Source organism: Bos indicus x Bos taurus, chromosome 18, assembly GCF_003369695.1.
Source record: "Bos indicus x Bos taurus breed Angus x Brahman F1 hybrid chromosome 18, Bos_hybrid_MaternalHap_v2.0, whole genome shotgun sequence".
Taxonomy (NCBI): domain Eukaryota; kingdom Metazoa; phylum Chordata; class Mammalia; order Artiodactyla; family Bovidae; genus Bos; species Bos indicus x Bos taurus.
The window spans coordinates 12,079,872-12,098,535 of NC_040093.1; the positions used below are offsets into that span (position 1 = coordinate 12,079,872).

Sequence of the window (18,664 nt, forward strand, 5' to 3'; positions counted from 1 at the left end):
AGAATTCTGTTTTCTGTTGAACTTCAACAGGAGCTTGTTTTTGTTGTTTTGTTTTTTTGGCACTAGGTGGGATCTTAAGTGAAGCCACTCAGTCGTGTCCGACTCTGCGACCCCATGGACTGTAGCCTACCAGGCTCCTCTGTCCATGGAATTTTCCAGGCAATAGTACTGGAGTGGATTGCCATTTCCTTCGCCAGCGGATCTTCCCAACCCAGGGATCGAACCCGGGTATCCCGCATTGTAGACAGACGTTTTACCATCAGAGCCACCAGGGAAGTCACATGTGGGATCTTAGCTCTCCCTCAATTGGAAGACAAGGCCTCAACCACTAGACAGCCAGGGAAGTCCCATGCCTTCTTTTCCATAGCTCTGCCTTCCTTGGGGAAGTTGAGGAGCTTTCTAGGGTTTACAATAGTTGTTCTGAACTTTAGTCCTTTGTCTCTCAGGACTAACTGAAGCTGTGAGCTCAGGAACACACCTCTATTCTCCCCACTGTGTTCAGTTCAGTTCAACTCAGCACTTAACCTGCCAATGGGCAGTGGTCACCTCTTAGCCAGAGGGCCGTCAAGAATCCCCGACCTGGCCTGGGCACCCTGTCTGACCTGGTCTTCCTCTTCCTCCTCCTGCACAGCAGGTGACCTCCCTTTCAGCTTGCCACTGGTCTGCCCCTAAACGAGGACGCTCCTGTGACACGATGGACCTGCCTCAGGCCTTCTGGGGCCTCACCGTGCGGTCCTGTGTGTGACTGACAGGTGGCCCTACTAAGGCGGGGTTGGTCTTGCACACCCGTGTAGGTGCCGAGCACTCAAAGCTGACAGGCTGGGACTTCCCTTGTGGCTAAGACTCCACACTCCATGTGAGGGGCCCAGGTTTGATTCTTGGTCAGGGAGTCAGATCCCACAGCAGACAGACTGTTTTTGGGCAGGGCTTCAGGCCTGTGCAGGGAGCAGGCCCAGAAACCAAGAGGGGAGGAGCAGTCAGGTAGTCACTGTATTTTATTGGAAAACATTGATATATATTTTTCTTCACAGCTTGAACACAAATATTGCCCGGTTTGAAAAAAAAAAAAAAGAAAAACCAAAACACTCCGAAAACGTCCACAGCTTCACGCCTACCTGCCCTTACCCTCAGCTCTTGGCTGGGTCTCCCGCTATGCCCCACCCCCTCTTCCCTGGAGGCTGGTGCCACAGGGTGGACGAGAAGATTCTCAAAGCTGGGCAGGTCCCAGGAAAAGCCACTTGATCGACCTGAGGGGTGGGGTGGGATGAGGGTTGGGGGCAGATGAAATGAACAGAAAAAAAAAAAAAATCCAGACGACCGAACTGCCCGTGTTGACTTACTTGTCCCAGAGGCGAAAGTCAGAAGCCAGGTTGCGGATCATGCTCTCCGCTGGGGAGTGTGGGGGCAGGCAGGCGGGCGCGCAGACAGCACAGATGGGGCTGGGGAGCTGCCGAGCCACCACGGGAAGCGGGAGGGGCCAGCGGCCCGGCAGGGCTGTTTTATTGCAGGTTATGTTCTCTTGAGCGCTTGGTGGGGCACATCCTCCCAATCCCCGCCCCTCAGCTAGCCCGGCATGGTTTCAGACAAAATTAAGAGTTTTAAGGAGTATAAAGAAAAAATGGAAGGATGAGTAGCATGTGACAAAGCGGCCAACTCCACATGCGTTCCCTCGAGGGGACTGGGATGCGGGTGGGCGTGGGACGTTAGCACCAGGACAGCTTGAGATCGCTTCAGGAACACGGGATGGGGGCAGCGTGCAGGGGCACCAGGGGAGCTGGCCCCACTCACCCCGCCTCAAGGAGCCAGTCTGATGCTTCACAAGAGCAGCCAATGGGATCTGAGCGCTACCCAGCCTGGCCGGCCTCCTCACGTGCTAAGAGCATGCCAGCTGCCAAGCCTCCCTCGCCCCCTGGCCTCCTCCTGGGCCACATCCAGGCAACACCGCAGCTCCGGGCCCTCCCCACCACCCTCAGTCCTTCTGGAACGCCGCACTGGGCACTCCTGCCCCGACAGGCTCTGGGATGGGCACAGGGTATCACAGGCTGGTTGCATGCAACAGCAAAAGGCGTGCCTCTCGCGCCTGGCCCTCCTGAGGGCCTCGGCCCCTCCCCATCAGGTCCTAGGACAGCGCCGGCGGCCACCCCGGCACCCCAAAACAAGATGACAAACGAACAGGAACAAACCAAAACGGACAAGAGCCACCCGGGCTGGAGGAGGAGGGCAGAGGCCCCCTGAAGGGGACTGGGGGGCTCATCTTATGAATGCATCAGGCCTTGGAAGGTGTGAATGGAAGGCGGGAGGGCCGAAAGAAGAGATGGCGGGGGCCTGCAAGGAGACTCGGGAGGAAGAGAAAGAGCAATCATGCAGCTTGGGACAAATCTTTTGTTGCTTTATCAGATTCTCAGTCCATCAACTGGTGTTTGCTAAAACCGGGATAGGCAGGGAGTGTTGAAGAGAGTGCGCGCGCGGGGAGAGAGAGATCGAGAGAACGGGCATCACCAGCTGCCCGGGGGCCTTCACTTTGCAGTCATCATCTGTACAAACTCTGTGGAGAGAAAGACAGGGAGGTCAGCAGACAGCGGGCTCCCCCAGCCCCTGCGGGCACGCAGACGGGGCCGGCAGCTCACCTTCATAATTGACCTGGCCGTCCCCGTCAATGTCGGCCTCCCTGATCATCTCGTCCACCTCCTCGTCGGTCAGCTTCTCGCCCAGGTTCGTCATGACGTGGCGCAGCTCTGCGGCGCTGATGTACCCGTTGCCGTCCTGCGTATTGGGGGACAGACAAAGGCTCTGAGCATGAGGCGTTCGTCTGCCTGGCGTTTTCTTGGGGGGCAGTGGGAGAGAGACCCCAGCACATCCGTCCCGGGTGTCAGGAGACAGACAAAGGCTCCGAGCCCGAGGCATCTGTTCGCCTGGCTCTCTCCTGGGGGGCAGCGAGAGAGAGACCCCAGCATGGGGCCTGTCAGTCACCTCCCTTGGCAAAGGCAAGGGCTTCCTGTGGTGGCAGAGCAAGCTGGCAATGGGGTTGGCATTGGAACCTTGCCTCCCAAAGTGGTGACTCCGGTTAGGCGGGGTGTTCCGCGAGCCCTCTGTCCTGCTCTCTGCCGGAGTGCCAGAGCCCCCAGGGAAAGCCTGCTCACCTTGTCAAAGACACGGAAGGCCTCTCGGATCTCCTCCTCGCTGTCCGTGTCCTTCATCTTTCTGGCCATCATGGTCAGGAACTCGGGGAAGTCAATGGTCCCGTTCCCTGCGAGGTGGGGGAGGGAGGGAGATGCTCTGGGCCTGGGCCGGAGGAGACGAACCCAGGGCCCTGGTCATCCACCCCGGAGGGCGGCTCCCTGGGGGCACTGGGAGGGGGCTGCCCTCCAGCCCTGGGTGCGGGCTCACCATCTGCGTCCACCTCGTTGATCATGTCCTGCAGCTCGGCTTCAGTGGGGTTCTGTCCCAGAGACCTCATCACTGTCCCCAGCTCCTTGGTGGTGATGGTGCCGTCCCCGTCTTTGTCGAAGAGGGAGAAGGCCTCCTTGAACTCTGCGGTGGGAGGACAGCGAACCCGAGGTGAGGGCACGAGGAGGCCTGAGTCAGGCCTGCCTCGAGAAACAGGAGGCCCAGTGCCAGCCCCAGCCTCTCGCCTCTGTACTGCGGACAGGCCCCTTCCTTCTTTCCAGCGCCCCTCACAGAGCACCTGCTCAGTGACGGGGAAAACTGCCTGCTCTGCCCAGCTCAGAGGACATGGGGGCAAAACGGGCTGACGGTGGCCTTAGAGCCTCTACATTTCTTTTTGGTCCCTGGCTTCAGTCTCTTCCTCGAGTGATGAAACGGACCAGTGTCCTGGAAGGGAGGAGAGCCAAGGAAGCTTCGTCTGAAGTGTGCCAGCCAAGGTCAGCGGGCCAAGAGAGGAAAGGCAGGAGAGACTGCAGGACGGCGCTATGCGCCACGGCATCTCGCCCGATGGGGACAACCAGCCCGGCTCTCAGCTTCCAGAGGAGCCACGTGGGGCGGAGTGTGGGGGCGGCCGGCAGCGAGCACGGCTGATGGACTGTGTGGGGTAGGCGGGGTGGGGGGTGTGGAAGGAGAGGGGACGGCTGCCAAGCCAGGCGGCCGAGGAGCTGGGGGTGCTGAGTGGGAAGGCCACAGCTGGGCCCGCATCAGGAGCGGGAGAAGCACGTGGCTCCTGCCCTCCCACTGGGCCCATTTTGGCACCTGGTGCTCCCTGCCCCCAAACCCTCAGGGAACAGATGCCTGGCAGCCTATTCCCAGAGGGTGTGGGCTGGGGTGAGGCGGCGGACAGTTCGCTAATGGGGATGGGGGTGGCGGGTAGCATGGAGCGTGTGTTGGTGTCAAGCGAGGGCAGAGCTGGGGCTGTGCGTGGCCGGCACAGGAGCCACACGTAGAGCCTAGAGGCTTTGCCCCAGCCTGAGCCTCTGGGCCCTGGAGACCCCGAGTCTCCTGGGGGATGCTGGCGCCTCCCTGTGCCCAGGCCTTGTTGTTCTCAGGGGTCATGCAGGCACCCTGTGCTCAGGATCTCTGAACAACAACGCAGTTCTCTGGTTTTCCTTGGTGGGTCTCTGTAGCCACCCACCTGGGGCCAAAGTTCAGAAGCTGAAAATGTCGGTGGAGGGGGGAAGGGAGGGGAAGAAAGAAGAGAAGGCAAGTCCACTCCTGCCTCCTGGACTTCAGAAGCTGGGCTTTCTATGCTTGTCACATGCAGCCTGTTGACCCTGACAGTAAAGCCAGGTCCAAGGGCTACTTTGTGCTGGCCCATGGCTGTGGGACTTAACTGGGAGCTGGTCCCTGTCCTTTAGAGTAGCTCACAGTCTGGGGGGGGCGGGGGAGACAGGACACAGAAACCTTCTCAGCACACAGTACTTCCTGTAGCTGTGGCTTACTGGGCTTTAGGGGAGTCTACAAAAATGAATGACATGGGACTCAAGGACTTCTTCAAACTTACTGGAAGATACGTGATGGCTCCCTTGTTCATTTAGTTATTTAGTCAACAAAAATGTACGCAGCAACCATTATGCTGCAGGCACCAAAGGCACAGCAGGGACCAACACACAGAAAAGCCCCCAGTAAGGGACTTGTCTAGTGACAGGCAGATGCAGCCGGCAGACATCAGAGATTAATTTCAGATGGTGAGAAAGGCTATTAAGGAAACAGAGAGTAGTGGAAGGCTGTTTATTTGAGATGGGACCAGGGAAGGCCTTTCCAAGATGACATTTGAATCAAGACCCAAAGGAGGAGAAGGAGCTGCCTGGTGCAAAGAGCTGGGGGAAGGCACTTCCGGCCCAGGAAGAAGCGAGTGCAAGCATGCGCGAAGGGCAATGCAGAGGTGGGTGTGACGAGCCCTCTCCTGGGTGGCTCCTGAAGTGGGCCAGGACCCCCGAGGGGAGTTCACCTTCTGAGCCTAACTGGCAAGAGCCAGGACAGATGGCCAGGCTCGCCCTGCAGCCACTGATTAAAAGGCCCAGTGATCCCTGGCGGGAGGGGAGCACAGCCCTGCCACCTGATGAGGGCCCGGCTCAGGACTGTGGGCTCTGGTGTCACTGGCGCGCTCTCATACACGGGAGCTTCTCTGTCAGATGCCCTCCTGGCTGCAGTTAAGACTCAGCTGGGGGTGCAGAGGCATTCGTGCGGCAGGGTGAGGGCAGGAAGGGGGAATGGGGGAGGGAAGGAGGGAAGCAAGCTCACCTGCGATCTGCTCCTCGGTCAGCTGGTCAGCCTGGAAAAGCAGGAAGGAGAAAGTTAGTCACAGGTTGGCACATCTTTCCTTGCTCAGCCCGGCCCCCGCTGGTGCGGCCAGCTCCACATGGCAGTCCATGTACCTGGGCAAGGGCGGTCATGCCAGAGCCAGGACTGGGATCAAGTCTGGTGATTCGGGAGGCTGGAGACCCAGGACCCGATGACACCCCCGACCCCAGGGTCTCCAAGCAGAGTCAGGGCTCTGGAGCCAGCCCCGGCCCAGCTGCACCTGCACTGGTTCCCATCTCGGCGGCGTCACAGCCGCTGGGCGCCCAGAGGCTGAGTGAAGGGAGCAGTTGCCCTGGAAGCCTGATCAAGCAGCTCTTCTAGAAGGCTCCAAACTGAAGCAGGCCAGGCCCAGGGTAGGCAGCCGGCTCTTTCCTAGTTTCTATGTCACCAATGTGGAAGCACCAGGTCCAAGCACTGCGGATCCAACTGGCAACAGTTCTCCCAACTGGTGTCTGTGGAGTGCCTGAAGAGCCCTGGGCAGGCAGGGGGCAGACCCCGCTCTCTTCGCCACGGGGCACCATTCACTCCACTGCTCCTTTGGGGCAGGAAGGGTGAATGCTGGGAGGGGACCGCAGCCGGCATGACGCTGGAGGCAGAGGCTGGAGGACTCAAGTCCCCTCCCCCTGCTGCGCTGCAGTTTGTAACCCTCGCTGGCCCTGGCCACTCTGGGGCCGGGCCAGTCGGGTCGGGCAGCCCTTGCTGCATGCTGGGCTTGGGGGCGGGGCAGAGGAGAAGCAGAGGCCAGCCTGTCCTGAACCAGCCCAGAAAAGGGATCCTCTGGGGGAGGAGCCACGCGGAGATGGAGCTGAATCCCAACGTTTAGCTTTAGGCAGTAAAAGAGGAATTTTCCTTGGGGTCCGTGAACGCTGCCAGAAGGCATGGCTCGCCCTTGGACCACTGCCCCCTTCCTCATTTCCTCTTACAACTAGGGGAAGGGGCTCCACATCTACAGCAGGCTTCCAGCTCTGAGTCTGAGAGCCCCTCAAACTAAGGCGTGCCACTGTGTGCACTAGCGTTATTCTACACAGAGGTTCTAGAACTTCCTTGGGAATCTAGCAAGAGCCCCACCACCCCCCCTTCTGCCCCATCCCAAATGTGAAGACCAATCACATTAGAACAAGTCTGACATGTCCTTTTTCTTTTTTTCTTTTAAACATAAAGGAAGAAGGACTTGAGGCTAAGCCCCAAATGGGTAGAACAGGAGGGGAAATCAGGGTGATGATTACAGAAGGGAAATGGCTAAGGGAGGGGGAAGCAGGAAGGTAGAGAAGGAAACACACCACACATGTACATTCTGGAAAAGTCCAAAGTCTAAAGGGAAGGTTAGGAGGCCAAATGGAGATGCTTCTGCCTCGCTTTCAAGAGACCCAGGGCTGCCAGGCTCCTGCATGCCAGCCTGGCAGCCCCAGGCCCATGAGCCCTTTGCTCCTCTGCTTCCCTTGGCTTCTATGGGCAAAGAAGCCTGAGCTGATCGCCTAGGTCCTGACACCCGAGGAAGCTGCTGGGGGAAATTGAGAAGACAGGATGGGCTTCTGTTGCCAAGGCCAGGCAGTGCCAGGGGCGTGGAGGAGGGCTGGGAGAGGGCTGCCCTCCCCCAGCTTTCATCCTTTCCCCTGGCCAACGTGGTAAGGGCTACCCAACCAGGGCCCTTCGCACCCCTGCCACATCACCCTGGGCAGCACCCGCAGGGGCTGGGGGCAAGGAGGCTGGGGCAGGTCGCTGAATGCCCGAGTGGCGCTGAAGCTGGTGTCTACTGCTCCCTGCCGCCAGGCTGCAACGCGCAGAGGAGGTACTGCCACTGTTCCAGGCTTGCTGCAAATAGGCGTGGCTCTCTGCCGGTAGGGCCGTCACACTCCCTCCCTCCTCTTAGGAGACCCTCTCCCCTGCTAGGGAAGCAAAGGGCCCAGCTCCCAGCTAGAGATCTCAAAGCAAGGCTGCTGCCCAGACAACTGATCACTGCCGGGGATCCCTTCCTTCTCAGCGCTTTTTCCCTTTCCAGATCTGCAGATTTTCAGCTTTCACCAAAAACTACCTGCAAAATAACCCAGCTGGTCCCCTGCTTCCCCATCCCTTTAGGCTCCAGCAAGAGGCTGGACAAGAAAAAAAAAAAAATCCTGGGGTGGGGGAGGGAAGAGGGTATTATTTCTCTGCCTTGCCCCAGCCCCCAGCCAGTGCCAGGCAGCAGTGTTAGATGAGATCAGAAACCAAGGCCAGGGCCCCTCACCCGGGCCAAGGAGGAGCCACAGGGCTCAGGCCAAAGTCCAAAGCCAGTTAACAGTGACTTGTCCCACCCATACCTTGCTGATTACAAAGGGAAAGAGAAACTAGTGGGGCCAAAGCTCAGGTCTTATTTGGCAGGTGGGGGCCTCCTGGCGCCTGTCAATGATTTGGTGCCCCTTTAGCAAGGCTCTGCTGGGGGAAAATGGGGTAGCGGCGAGAGGAGCCATCAGGCCTGTGTCAGCAAGTATGAGATCTGATACACAGCAGCGGCTGCCTGTTCTCCCCAGCCTTGCCAGGGAGGATGGCTGCACACAGTTCCGAGGCTGAGCCTGGGGGGGCTGGGGGACTGTGGGTGGCAGGGACCAGGAAAGAACTAGTCTGCTGGTTTTCTCTCAAAGCCCAAGCTGTGGGAATTAACAGAAGCACTCAGGGAGGGCTCCAAAAGGAACAAGTGGCCCTGGGGCCGATGAAGGGGTCCCTGTGGAGGTCCTCTCTGCAGCCCCCACCCCGAGGCCACAAGAACAGGCGTGCGATTGTCGCCGACGCCACACTGTACTGCACTGTCATTCGGCACAAGTGAGGAGATGCAGAGCGGTGCGTGGAGCTGGAGACCAAGATAAAACCAGCATTCCTGTTTGGGAAAAACAGCTCTCTGCGTCTGAAAAGGGCAGTGAGCAGGTGAGGTTCAAGGCTTTAAAAGCTGGCTCATTTGATGCATCCCAAACTTTGCTCCTCCCCACCCCCATTTCATGCGGCTTCAGTGCGCAATAGAGGCCCCAACAACTCCGCCCACCTGCTCCCACTGCCGGGTGTCTCCTGCCCAGCCCCATTCTTCCTGGGAAAGGGACCCTTGAGCCACTCCCTCTCGCCTCTGCAGCCCACTCCCCATCCAGACTGAACAGTCTTTGTCCCGGCTTTGCCCTGGAAACTTCCAGGGAGCTACCCACCACATCCACCTCCAACCCTAGGCCCACCTTGGCTGCCATTCATTTTCTTTAACATGTCCCCGGATCGCCTTCCATCTCACCTCCCACCACAGAAGCTGAAGTTCTCTCCCACCCCTCACTTTGAAAACCCACCTCCTCATGAACCCAAATACAACAACCCCCTTCCCCCAAAAAACCCCCAATCTCCCTTCCTAGTTCAATAGTCTTAACCCAATAGGAACCTCAGAACCTTCTCTGGCTGCCCCTGTCCCCCCACCACTGACAAGCTCGGCACCCCCTTTTGACCCCTTCCCCGACTCCATCCTTTTCAGTCCCTGTAGGCTTCCAGGGCATCTTCAAAAGGCTTCCAGAGCATCTTCTAACCTTGGCTGCCACCCACCCCAGGCTCTTCCTTCCAGAGCATGCACCTCACCCTCCTCCTCCTTCCTCTGCAATGTCGGTCTTTGGAGAACCCCCTTTTCTCCCCTCAAGGGTCTGATCTGCAGAAGCGACCCTCCTCCCTGCCTCCTGGGACGGCTCCCCCTCCACCCAGGCCCAGCTAACCACCACCCCCTCTTAGGGAGTTCCCCAGCAGCCCGGCTTCCCTCCGATCCCCCTTCCTTGCTACCTATTAAGACCCAAAATCCTTCATCAGGCCACAAATCACCTCCTTCCCTAGCCAATGGCTCTTACCTCGGCCCCCTGGAATCCAAACACCCCACCTTAGCGACCAAACGCCTCATCCTGGGTCCAAGAGTCCAGATGCTCCATCTTCGGCTCAAATGCCCCCCTAGAGGGCTCAAGTGCCCTTTCTGGGGTCTAGACACCCCACCTGGTACTAACTGTCGCTTCTGGAAGTCCACAACTCCCTTTGGGGAGCCAAACGCCCCACTGTGGGTTCAAATGCCCCCGATCAAGGGGCAGAGAAGGGTCCAGAGCCGCTCTCTGGGACCCAAACCCTCCCCCCACCCCACTCCATTCTGAGTCCACTCGTGCTCTCAGGGGTCCTGCTCCGCCGTGCCCGCCTCAGTGGCCCCAACCTCGGCGGCCCTCAGTCTCACTCACCATGGCGAGAGCCGGGTGTCCGGAGCGCGGGTATCAAGGTTCCTCCGGCGGCGGCAGCAGCTGCAGCAGCTCGAGCTCCGCCGCGCGTCTGCGCCTCCACACTCACTGCCTGCAGCGCGCGCCGCCGCGCCGCCGCCCCCCGCCCCAACGGTCCCTCAACGGCCGCCGCGCGCGCCCCGCCTCGCCCGGCCCCGCCCCGCCCGGCCCGCGCGCCGCCGCACTGCGGCTCCCACGGATCCCTCCGCGCCTCTCTCCGGACTGTCGGGCCCGCGGCTCTCTCACTCCTCACAGAGTTGGGTTTATGGTCGGCCGCGCGCGCGCGCGCGCACCCGTCGCGGGACTACTTTCCGTCGCCATGCGCCCCGCCCCCTGTGCCCACTCTACATTCCTCCTCGGCGGAGGGGCACTGCTCGGCTGGCGCGTGATGCGTCCCTGTGTGACACGCGCGGCTATTGGGTCCGGGCCACGGCGGAAATAAGAGCGCGGTGCCGATTGGTCTGGCCTTCCCTGCAATGCGTCAAACTGGGGCGAGCCACTGTGTGGTGGTGGTGGGCAGGCTGAAATGTGTGACGGTGTGGAACCGTGAGGCGTAACGAGGGGAAGGGGGAAATTGTGTGACTGTTAGAGAAGCAAATACATCGTCTTCGTGGTCAGGGAATGGTAAAAAGGATGGCGGAAGGTGCAGAAGTACTTTCTTGGTTCTCCCCTCCGACAGGTGGAACATGGTGCAATCCAAAATGCTGGTCTGGAAGCCCCGCCCCCAAATGGGCCCTCGGGGTGGCGGGGTCTTCAAGGTTCAGCTTTTAGCCTGAAAGTTCTGCTCTTCGGCCGTCGGGGCAGGTGTCTTCACCGTGAGACACACTCCACAGGTGTGCGAAGCCCCTGTCCTCGCTTCACTTCGCTTATAATCGGTTCAGGGTCTGTGAAACGGGCTGTTCCAGGACAGCCCTGGGAACAAGGTATTAATTCAGTCATTCATTCAATAAGCCTCAATGCGGTGCCTGCTGTAATTCAGGGACCGGTGCTTGGCTGGGAGGGGGAGACCAAACTTCCCAACCATTGTCTTGCTGTCTTGCAGACCACTTGAGTCTTGCACTCCTTGTTCCAGGGTTCCAACCACAGAAGGAAGAAGAGTGGGAAAGTTAGCTGAGACTATTTACTGGCGCTCAGAAACGGCAACACCCCCCCCCCCACCCCGCCCCCTAACTTCTCTTGTTTTGAATTAGGGCTATATTTGCGTCTGTGCTCTGCCCCCTCTCGGTGATTGGCTGACGAGTGTCAAGTGAGTCCAGCTGGACCAATCTTTATGTTACACCTGGAACAGGATGTAGGCTGAGCCAATGAGAGGCCTTCCCTGGGGTTTTGGATCTAGACTTTTGGGGGCAGGAAGTCTTTTCCTTCTGTGTGGTGAGGCTGTGAAGAAATAGATCTGGACCTATCTATGCATATTCAAAAGCAGAGACATTACTTTGCCAACAAAGGTTCGTCTAGTCAAGGCTACGGTTTTTCCTGTGGTCATGTATGGATGTGAGAGTTGGACTGTGAAGAAGGCTGAGCGCCGAATTGATGCTTTTGAACTGTGGTGTTGGAGAAGACTCTTGAGAGTCCCTTGGACTGCAAGGAGATCCAACCAGTCCATTCTGAAGGAGATCAGCCCTGGGATTTCTTTGGAGGGAATGATGCTGAAGCTGAAACTCCAGTACTTTGGCCACCTCACGCAAAGAGTTGACTCATTGGAAAAGACTCTGATGCTGGGAGGGATTGGGGGCAGGAGGAGAAGGGGACGACAGAGGATGAGATGGCCGGATGGCATCATTGACTCGATGGACATGAGTCTCAGTGAACTCCAGGAGTTGGTGATGGACAGGGAGGCCTGGCGTGCTGCAATTCATGGGGTCGAAAAGAGTCGGACACGACTGAGTGACTGATCTGATCTGATGACCTTTTGGAAGGAAAGTTATGACCAACCTAGATAGCATATTAAAAAGCAGAGATTATCACTTTGCCAACAAAGGTCCATCTAGTCAAGGCTATGGTTTTTCCAGTGGTAATGTATGGATGTGAGAGTTGGACTGAAGAAAGCTGAGTGCCGAAGAATTGATGCTTTTGAACTGTGGTGTTGCAGAAGACTTTTGAGAGTCCCTTGGACTGCAAGGAGGTCCAACCAGTCCATCCTAAAGGAGACCAGTCCTGGATGTTCATCGGAAGGACTGATGCTGAAACTCCATTACTTTGGCCACCTCATGAGAAGAGTTGACTCATTGGAAAAGACCCTGATGCTGGGAGGGATTGGGGGAAGGAGGAGAAGGGGACGACAGAGGATGAGATGGCTGGATGGTATCACCAACTCGATGGACATGAGTTTGAGTGGACTCCGGGAGTCAGTGATGGACAGGGTGGCCTGGCATGCTGTGATTCATGGGGTCGCGAAGAGTAGGACACAACTGAGCGACTGAACTGAACTGATGACCTTTTTCACACCCTAGAGGAGACAATAAAACTGATTCCAGGGAGAAGCGATGAAGAGGTGGAGTGCCGTTTCCTTCCCTGATTCCAGCTTGAGGCCAGCTGCACACTATCATGCCAGGATTTTGATTATATGAGTTATTAAAAATGTCCCATTTATCCCAAGCTGGTTTGAGTTGAGTTTCTGTCACTTACAACCAAAGAATTGTGATGGATGTGACCCAGGCTAAACTCTGTCTTGGTCGTCAGCGTTGGCCCTGAAACAGAGAGGGCTAAGGACCCAGTCATCATTTGCTGAACAAATAAGCAAAGGAAGTCACACACATGCTCTCTCTCCCTGTTTCTCCTGTCCGTGTCTTTGAGTCTCAGTTTCTACCAGGAAGACCTTAACTTCTGAATTACTTAGGCCTACGAAACAGTAGATGTACTACTATCAGCACGTTTGAAGACGTACTGTGTTCCAGGTACCATTTCACCTGCTTTGACTGTGTTAGTTCATATAACTCTTACAACCTCCCTATGAGTTTGTTACTTTCACTTTCCACCTTTTGAAAATGTTTTATTGCCACTGGAATTAGATGAGATCAGAGAGGTATAAAGCCTTGACCAAGAACAGAGAAGTGAAGTAGCTTGCCTATGGTCACACAGTAGGAGGCAGAGTCAGGATTTTAATGCCAGCAGTTTGACTGAAAACCCCACACTCTTAACCACATTATACTACAGGTGGGAGAGATCTTGTTTTCCATTATCCATTTTCTCTGTTTTCCAGCCTAATAGAATTTTAGCTGGGCACATTGCCATCCTAAGTAAAAATGACATTTCCTAACCGTCCTTGTGGTTATGAGTTCTCATTTGACGGAATTCTGGCCCAAAAGGATGTGAGCAGAAGTAATACGTGAAACTTCTGGGTATAACCTTAAAGGGACAGGACATACCTTCCCTATTCTTCTTGCCTGCTGGTAGAGCGGCCATGAGACCAATGGTGACCATACTCACCTGGGACTTTGATGATTTTCCTGAGGAGAGCCCACTTTTCCTTCCCCAGGGTCAAACTTTTATTTGAGAGGGAAATAAACTTTTATATTGCTTAAGCCACTGATATTTTGGATCACTTGGTTATAACATGTACATGTCCTCTCTTTGGTTACTGCCCTTGTTTTGGTGGAAGCCGACTTGTGCCTAATTTAGTGAGAGGTCATGGGGTTCAGGTGTTAACCAGTCATCATGTCCTACTTCCATTACCTCTGATTGCTTCAGAGCCAATTGTATGACTTTTTCTCTTTTTTAAAGTTTTTTTGTATTTTTTTGCATGTGTGACATAATTTACACTCAATAAAATACCACAGATCTTAAGTATTCAGTTGAATTGTGTACACCCATGTAACCACCACCCAAGACAAGTTATAGAACACTTCCATCACCCCAGAAGTTAGATCCCTGTGGCTCTTTCTAGTCGATTCCTGTTCCCCTCAAGCAACTATTGTTCTGGCTTCTGTCATTGGAGATTAGTTCTGCCTGTTCTAGAATTTTGTAGAAATGGAATCCATATAGCATGCGTTTTTCTGGTCTTGGCTTCCTTCACTCAATGTAATATTTTTAAGCAAAAGTTGCATGGAACATAGTTACACTGAAATATATTTTTTGTTGATCTGGAACTCAAATTCAACTGGAGTCCTGTATTTCTAATTGCTAAATCTGATGATCATAATGTCAAGGCACTTTCTTTCCAGGTTTGGGAAATGATCTTAAGTGACCTTACAGGGGACCAACAGGCTTTGCAGTGTCCTATGCTACAGCCCGGCAAGAATCGTGACAGCAGCTTCAAGTTTTCTGAACTTTAGGAACGATCAATTAACTAAAGCTCAACCCCATTATTGTCAGGGAAATTCAAGTTAAAATCACAATAATACACCAGTCCACATCCTGGCCAGCCACCAAGCCATAATGCTATCTGTTGCTGGGCCCACAGCAGCATCTGGTGGCCTTGTTCTTTCTCTGGCCTCATCTCCCTGTGCTCTCACCTTCACGCTCTCAGCTGCATCAGCCTCTCTGCTGTTGCTGGAACACATGTGGCTGATTCCTGTGTATGAACCTCTGGATTGCTTCCTCTCCTTCAAATGCTCTCCCCACAATAGTCATGCGGTTCGTCTCCTCCTTAGCTTTGTTCAAGTGACACGTCCTCAGTGATGGCCTCCCTTGATCATCCCATTTAAAATTGTAACTCAACACTCCAGACTCCCTTTCCTTTGCCTTAGTTTTTCATAGGCATGACCGCCTTCTCAACTATGATATACTTTTCTTATTTATTCTATTTACAGTTTGATTCTTCCACTGGAATACAAGCTCCATGAGGTCTGGTCTTCTTTTTCTTTTTAAATTTTTGTTTATTTATTTACTGTTGCCTGTGCTGGGTCTGCCTCGCTACATGGGCTTTTGTCTAATTGCAAAGAGCAGAGGGCTACTCTCCGGTTGTGGTGCATGGGCTTCTCATGGCAGTGGCTTCTCTTGTCATGGAGCACGGGCTCTACAGTGCTGCGGGCTTCAGGAGTTGTGCCTGGTTTCATCAGTTGCAGCTCTCGGGCTCTAGATCACAGAATCAGTAGTTGTGGCACACAGGCTTAGTTATTCTGCAGCATGTGGGATCCTCCTGAGTCAGGGGTCAAACCCGTGTCTCCTGCATCTGCAGGCAGATTCTTTACCACCGAACCACCAGGGAAGCTTGGGTCTAGACTTTCTATTTTATTCATTGTTGTATCTTCAGTACCAAAAGCAGAGCCAGGAATATAACAAGTGCTCAGTAAATGTTTTAAAAAATAACTAGATAAAAATGGGGAGGTGGAAATTCTCTTGCAGTGCTGCTGGGAGAATATGTTGATACAGAGACTCTAGTGAGTGTCCCATTGAGAACAGGCTAGGTTATAGTACAGTAACAACTGCAAAAACCTCAATTAACACAGTAAGTTTCTTTCTCACTCACATAAAATCCACCAAGGGTCTTAGTCTCTCCATGGGACAGCTGTCCTCCCTGTGGTCACTCAGTGTCCCGGGCTCTTTTCTGTCTCCTGAAGTCCTCTGTGTTGCTACAGCAGGGGAAGGGAGACTGGAGAATGTCCCAGGGAGTTTTCATTGTCTTAGTCGAAGTGACATCTGTCACTTCAGCTCACATTTCATTGTCCAGAACTGGCCACACGGTCCCATGTCACCGCTGGGGGATAGAGAAGTGTATTTTCTTCTGTGCCTCAGAAGAAGAAATAGGAAACAGAATGTGGTGACCATATCATGGTCTTGGTCATGGAGAACTAATTGACCACCTCTATAGACAACTCGAACATGTACATTTGCTAAAAATCTAGTAATTCTGCTCTTAAATGTATCCTTGGTCATTTCGTTTTTTTTTAAGTATATGTGCTGCCGAAGCAAGCACTCCTTGGTCATTTCAAATTGTTTTTTTGTTTGTTTTGTTTTTGGTTTTTCTTTGGCCATGCCCCATGGCTTGTGGGATCTTAGTTCCCTGATCAGGGATTGAACCTGTGTCCCCCGCAGTGGAGGCATGGAACCCCAATCACCGGACCAGCAGGGAAGTCCCTCAAATTGTTTTGGATGAGCTTCACAATAAGAACCACATTTTACATCATAACCCAGCCATGTTTCATATACATATATATATATATATATTCAGAAACTATATATTAGTCTGAAACAAAAATTTCAGAAACAGAACTTATTCTTATTATGGGCAAGGCACTCTTGATGTTTTTGAAACTATTCCATTTCATGTTTCAGAAGTTATGCTCATTGTGACCTACTGATTCTACCAGCCTCATTATGTGTGTGTAAGTATGTGAGTGTGTGTGTGTGTGTGTGTGTGTGTGTGTATTAGCACTTCCTTATATGGTTTCTTGCCTTATAAACCATTTCAGACTCAAATTGTATAGTTCCTGCTTCAGTTCTAGAATCAATCATTTCTCTAAGGAACCTTGGCCCCTTTGGTTGGAGAATGATGTTAGAAATGAAGATCTGGGCTCTGAGTGTCCTTGTTGCTATTGATGACTGCTTTTTAAAATTCTACCTCTTTGCATTATTATAGTTATTGCTCCAAGTATCCTTAAATTGATCACCTATCTGTAATTACTACCACATTAATTTTTCTTTAAAAATCTTAATGGTTGTCTCACGTGGTCTGGAGGCAGGTGAGACCAGGATTGGTTCAGTGGCTCAATGATGTAACAAAGAGCCCAGACTTTTTTCCCCTTCTGCTCTAGTATCTTCAGTATTTTCTGTCTTCAAGCTCATTGCTTGAAGACAGAAATATGGTGGCAAGATGGCTGCCACGGCTTCAGACCTTACTTCTCAAAGCAGTAACTGAAGTCAGGATGGAATGGAATAAGATTCTTTCATTTCTCTTTATCAGAGAGAATAAACCTTTTCTCAAAACCCCTTCAAGTTTTATTGGCACATAATGGATCACATGATCACTCCTAAGTCAATCGCTAGCAAACAGGAACAAGGTTTAGACCAATCAGGCTTCATCTTTTGGGGCAAGACTTGCTTTCCTTAGTACACTGTCACCTGACGCCTGGACAATACTGGGGTTGGGTTAGCGCGAGAGGGATGTGTGGTGGGAAAAAGGTCCATCCCGTGGAAATGGTTTGGATTTTTATTGGGAAATTCCTGGGGGGAAAAAAAAAAAAGGAGGAGAGTTAAGTTGTCTATGATATGGGGAAAGACTCTTAATCCCCTTCTTTGTGTGTGTGTGTGATAGTCTCCCTCAGTCGTGTCTGACTCTTTGCGATCCTAAGGACTATAGCCCGTCAGGCTCCTCTGTCCATGGGATTCTCCAAGCAAGAATGTTGGAGTGGGTTGTCATCCCTTTTTCCAGGGGAATCTTCCCAACCCAAGGATCAAACCCACATCTCCTGCATTGCAGGCAGATTCTTTACCATCTGAGCCACCAGGGAAGCCCAAGCCCCTTGCTTGACTTGTTTCTATTTTGTCTCCAAACTTTTTCTCCCAAAGCAGTTTCCTCAAATTCACCTTCTTCCTCCCAAAGCTGACTCATCCCAGCATTACTGCATGAGGGCATCCAGGGCTGGAGGGTTGGCCCTACTGTCATCAACGTGTGGCTTCCATGTCTGCACCCAAGCAGCTGTTACAGTCGCTAAGTAGCCTGTTACTTCAGTCATGTCTGACTCTTTGCAACCCCATGGACTGCAGCCCTCCAGGCTCCTCTGTCTATGAGGAGGCATTCTCCAGTTAAGAATACTGGAGTGGGTTGCCATGCCCTCCTCTGAGGGATCTTCCTGACCCTGGGATCAAACCTGTGTCTGTTTCCTGCATTGGCAGGCGGGTTCTTTACCACTAACGCCACCTGGGAAGTCCCAATTAGCAGGAAGGCAAAAAAACAGGCCAAGAAGGGCATTTAGGGACTTCCCTGGTGGTCCACTGGCTAAGACTCCATGCTCCCCAGTGCACAGGGCCCAAGTTTGATCCCTGGTTAGGGAGCTAGATCCCAGATGTTGCAACTAAGAATTCAGATGCCACAACTAAAGATCCCACATGCTGCAGTGGAGATCGAAGATCCCACCTGTTGCAACAAAGACCCAGTGCAGCCAAATAAGTAAATAAATAAATATATCTTTAAAAGAAGAGCATTTAGGATTGTCACTGAGAAGATCAGTAGTTAGGGTAAGTAATTCGAGATGCTGTAACAAACAAACTGCTAAGTCTCAGTGTCTTAACACAAAACTATGTATCTCACTTACACGATGTCTAACACAGCAGTTCCTTTTAGGCAGATGGTCTACAGGGCCCCGGTTCCTTTTCTTTTATGGTCCTGCTCTCCCCAGCGGGTTTCCCAGGTGGCGCTAGCAGTAAAGAACCTGCCTGCCCATGCAGGAGATGTAAGAGACACAGGTTAGATCCCTGGGTCAGGAAGATCCCCCAGAGGAGGCATGGCAACCCACTCCAGTATTCTTGCCTGGAGAATCTCCATGGACAGAGGAGCCTGGTGGGCTACAGTCCACAGGGTGGCAGAGTTGGACACGACTGAGCAACTGAGCACACACGCATGCATCCCCTGCACACTCAGACTTCTCTTCTGGATCCTCTATCCAGCCAGAATTTGGGAAAAGAGAAGGCACAGAGCGTCATGCGGTTACTTGTCCTGGAAGCAGTGCATGTATTTTGACCGTGTTTCATTGGCTAGAACCCAGCCCCATGGCCAGCTGTAACTGCAA

At 53.6% G+C, this 18,664-nt stretch overlaps 1 protein-coding gene across 1 annotated transcript; it reads right to left on the minus strand.

Annotated features, from left to right (window-relative positions):
* Nucleotides 1–977: 977 nt before the first annotated feature.
* Nucleotides 978–10,294, minus strand: CALM3 (calmodulin 3). The gene is made up of 6 exons (XM_027515388.1): nucleotides 9,963–10,294; nucleotides 5,692–5,722; nucleotides 3,388–3,531; nucleotides 3,141–3,247; nucleotides 2,628–2,763; nucleotides 978–2,545 (listed from the first exon to the last, which is right to left on the minus strand). The coding sequence occupies exons 1-6, from the start codon at nucleotides 9,963–9,965 to the stop codon at nucleotides 2,517–2,519; spliced, it is 450 nt and encodes a 149-aa protein (XP_027371189.1). The 5' UTR covers nucleotides 9,966–10,294; the 3' UTR covers nucleotides 978–2,516.
* Between the last annotated feature and the right edge of the window lie 8,370 nt (nucleotides 10,295–18,664).

Coding starts and splice junctions, on each gene's coding strand:
- CALM3 (XM_027515388.1), bottom strand. Junction 3,532..5,691: donor GACCGAGGAGCAGATCGCAG/GTGAGCTTGCTT, acceptor CTCCCACCGCAG/AGTTCAAGGAGGCCTTCTCC. Junction 3,248..3,387: donor CAACGAGGTGGACGCAGATG/GTGAGCCCGCAC, acceptor CCCACCTCGCAG/GGAACGGGACCATTGACTTC.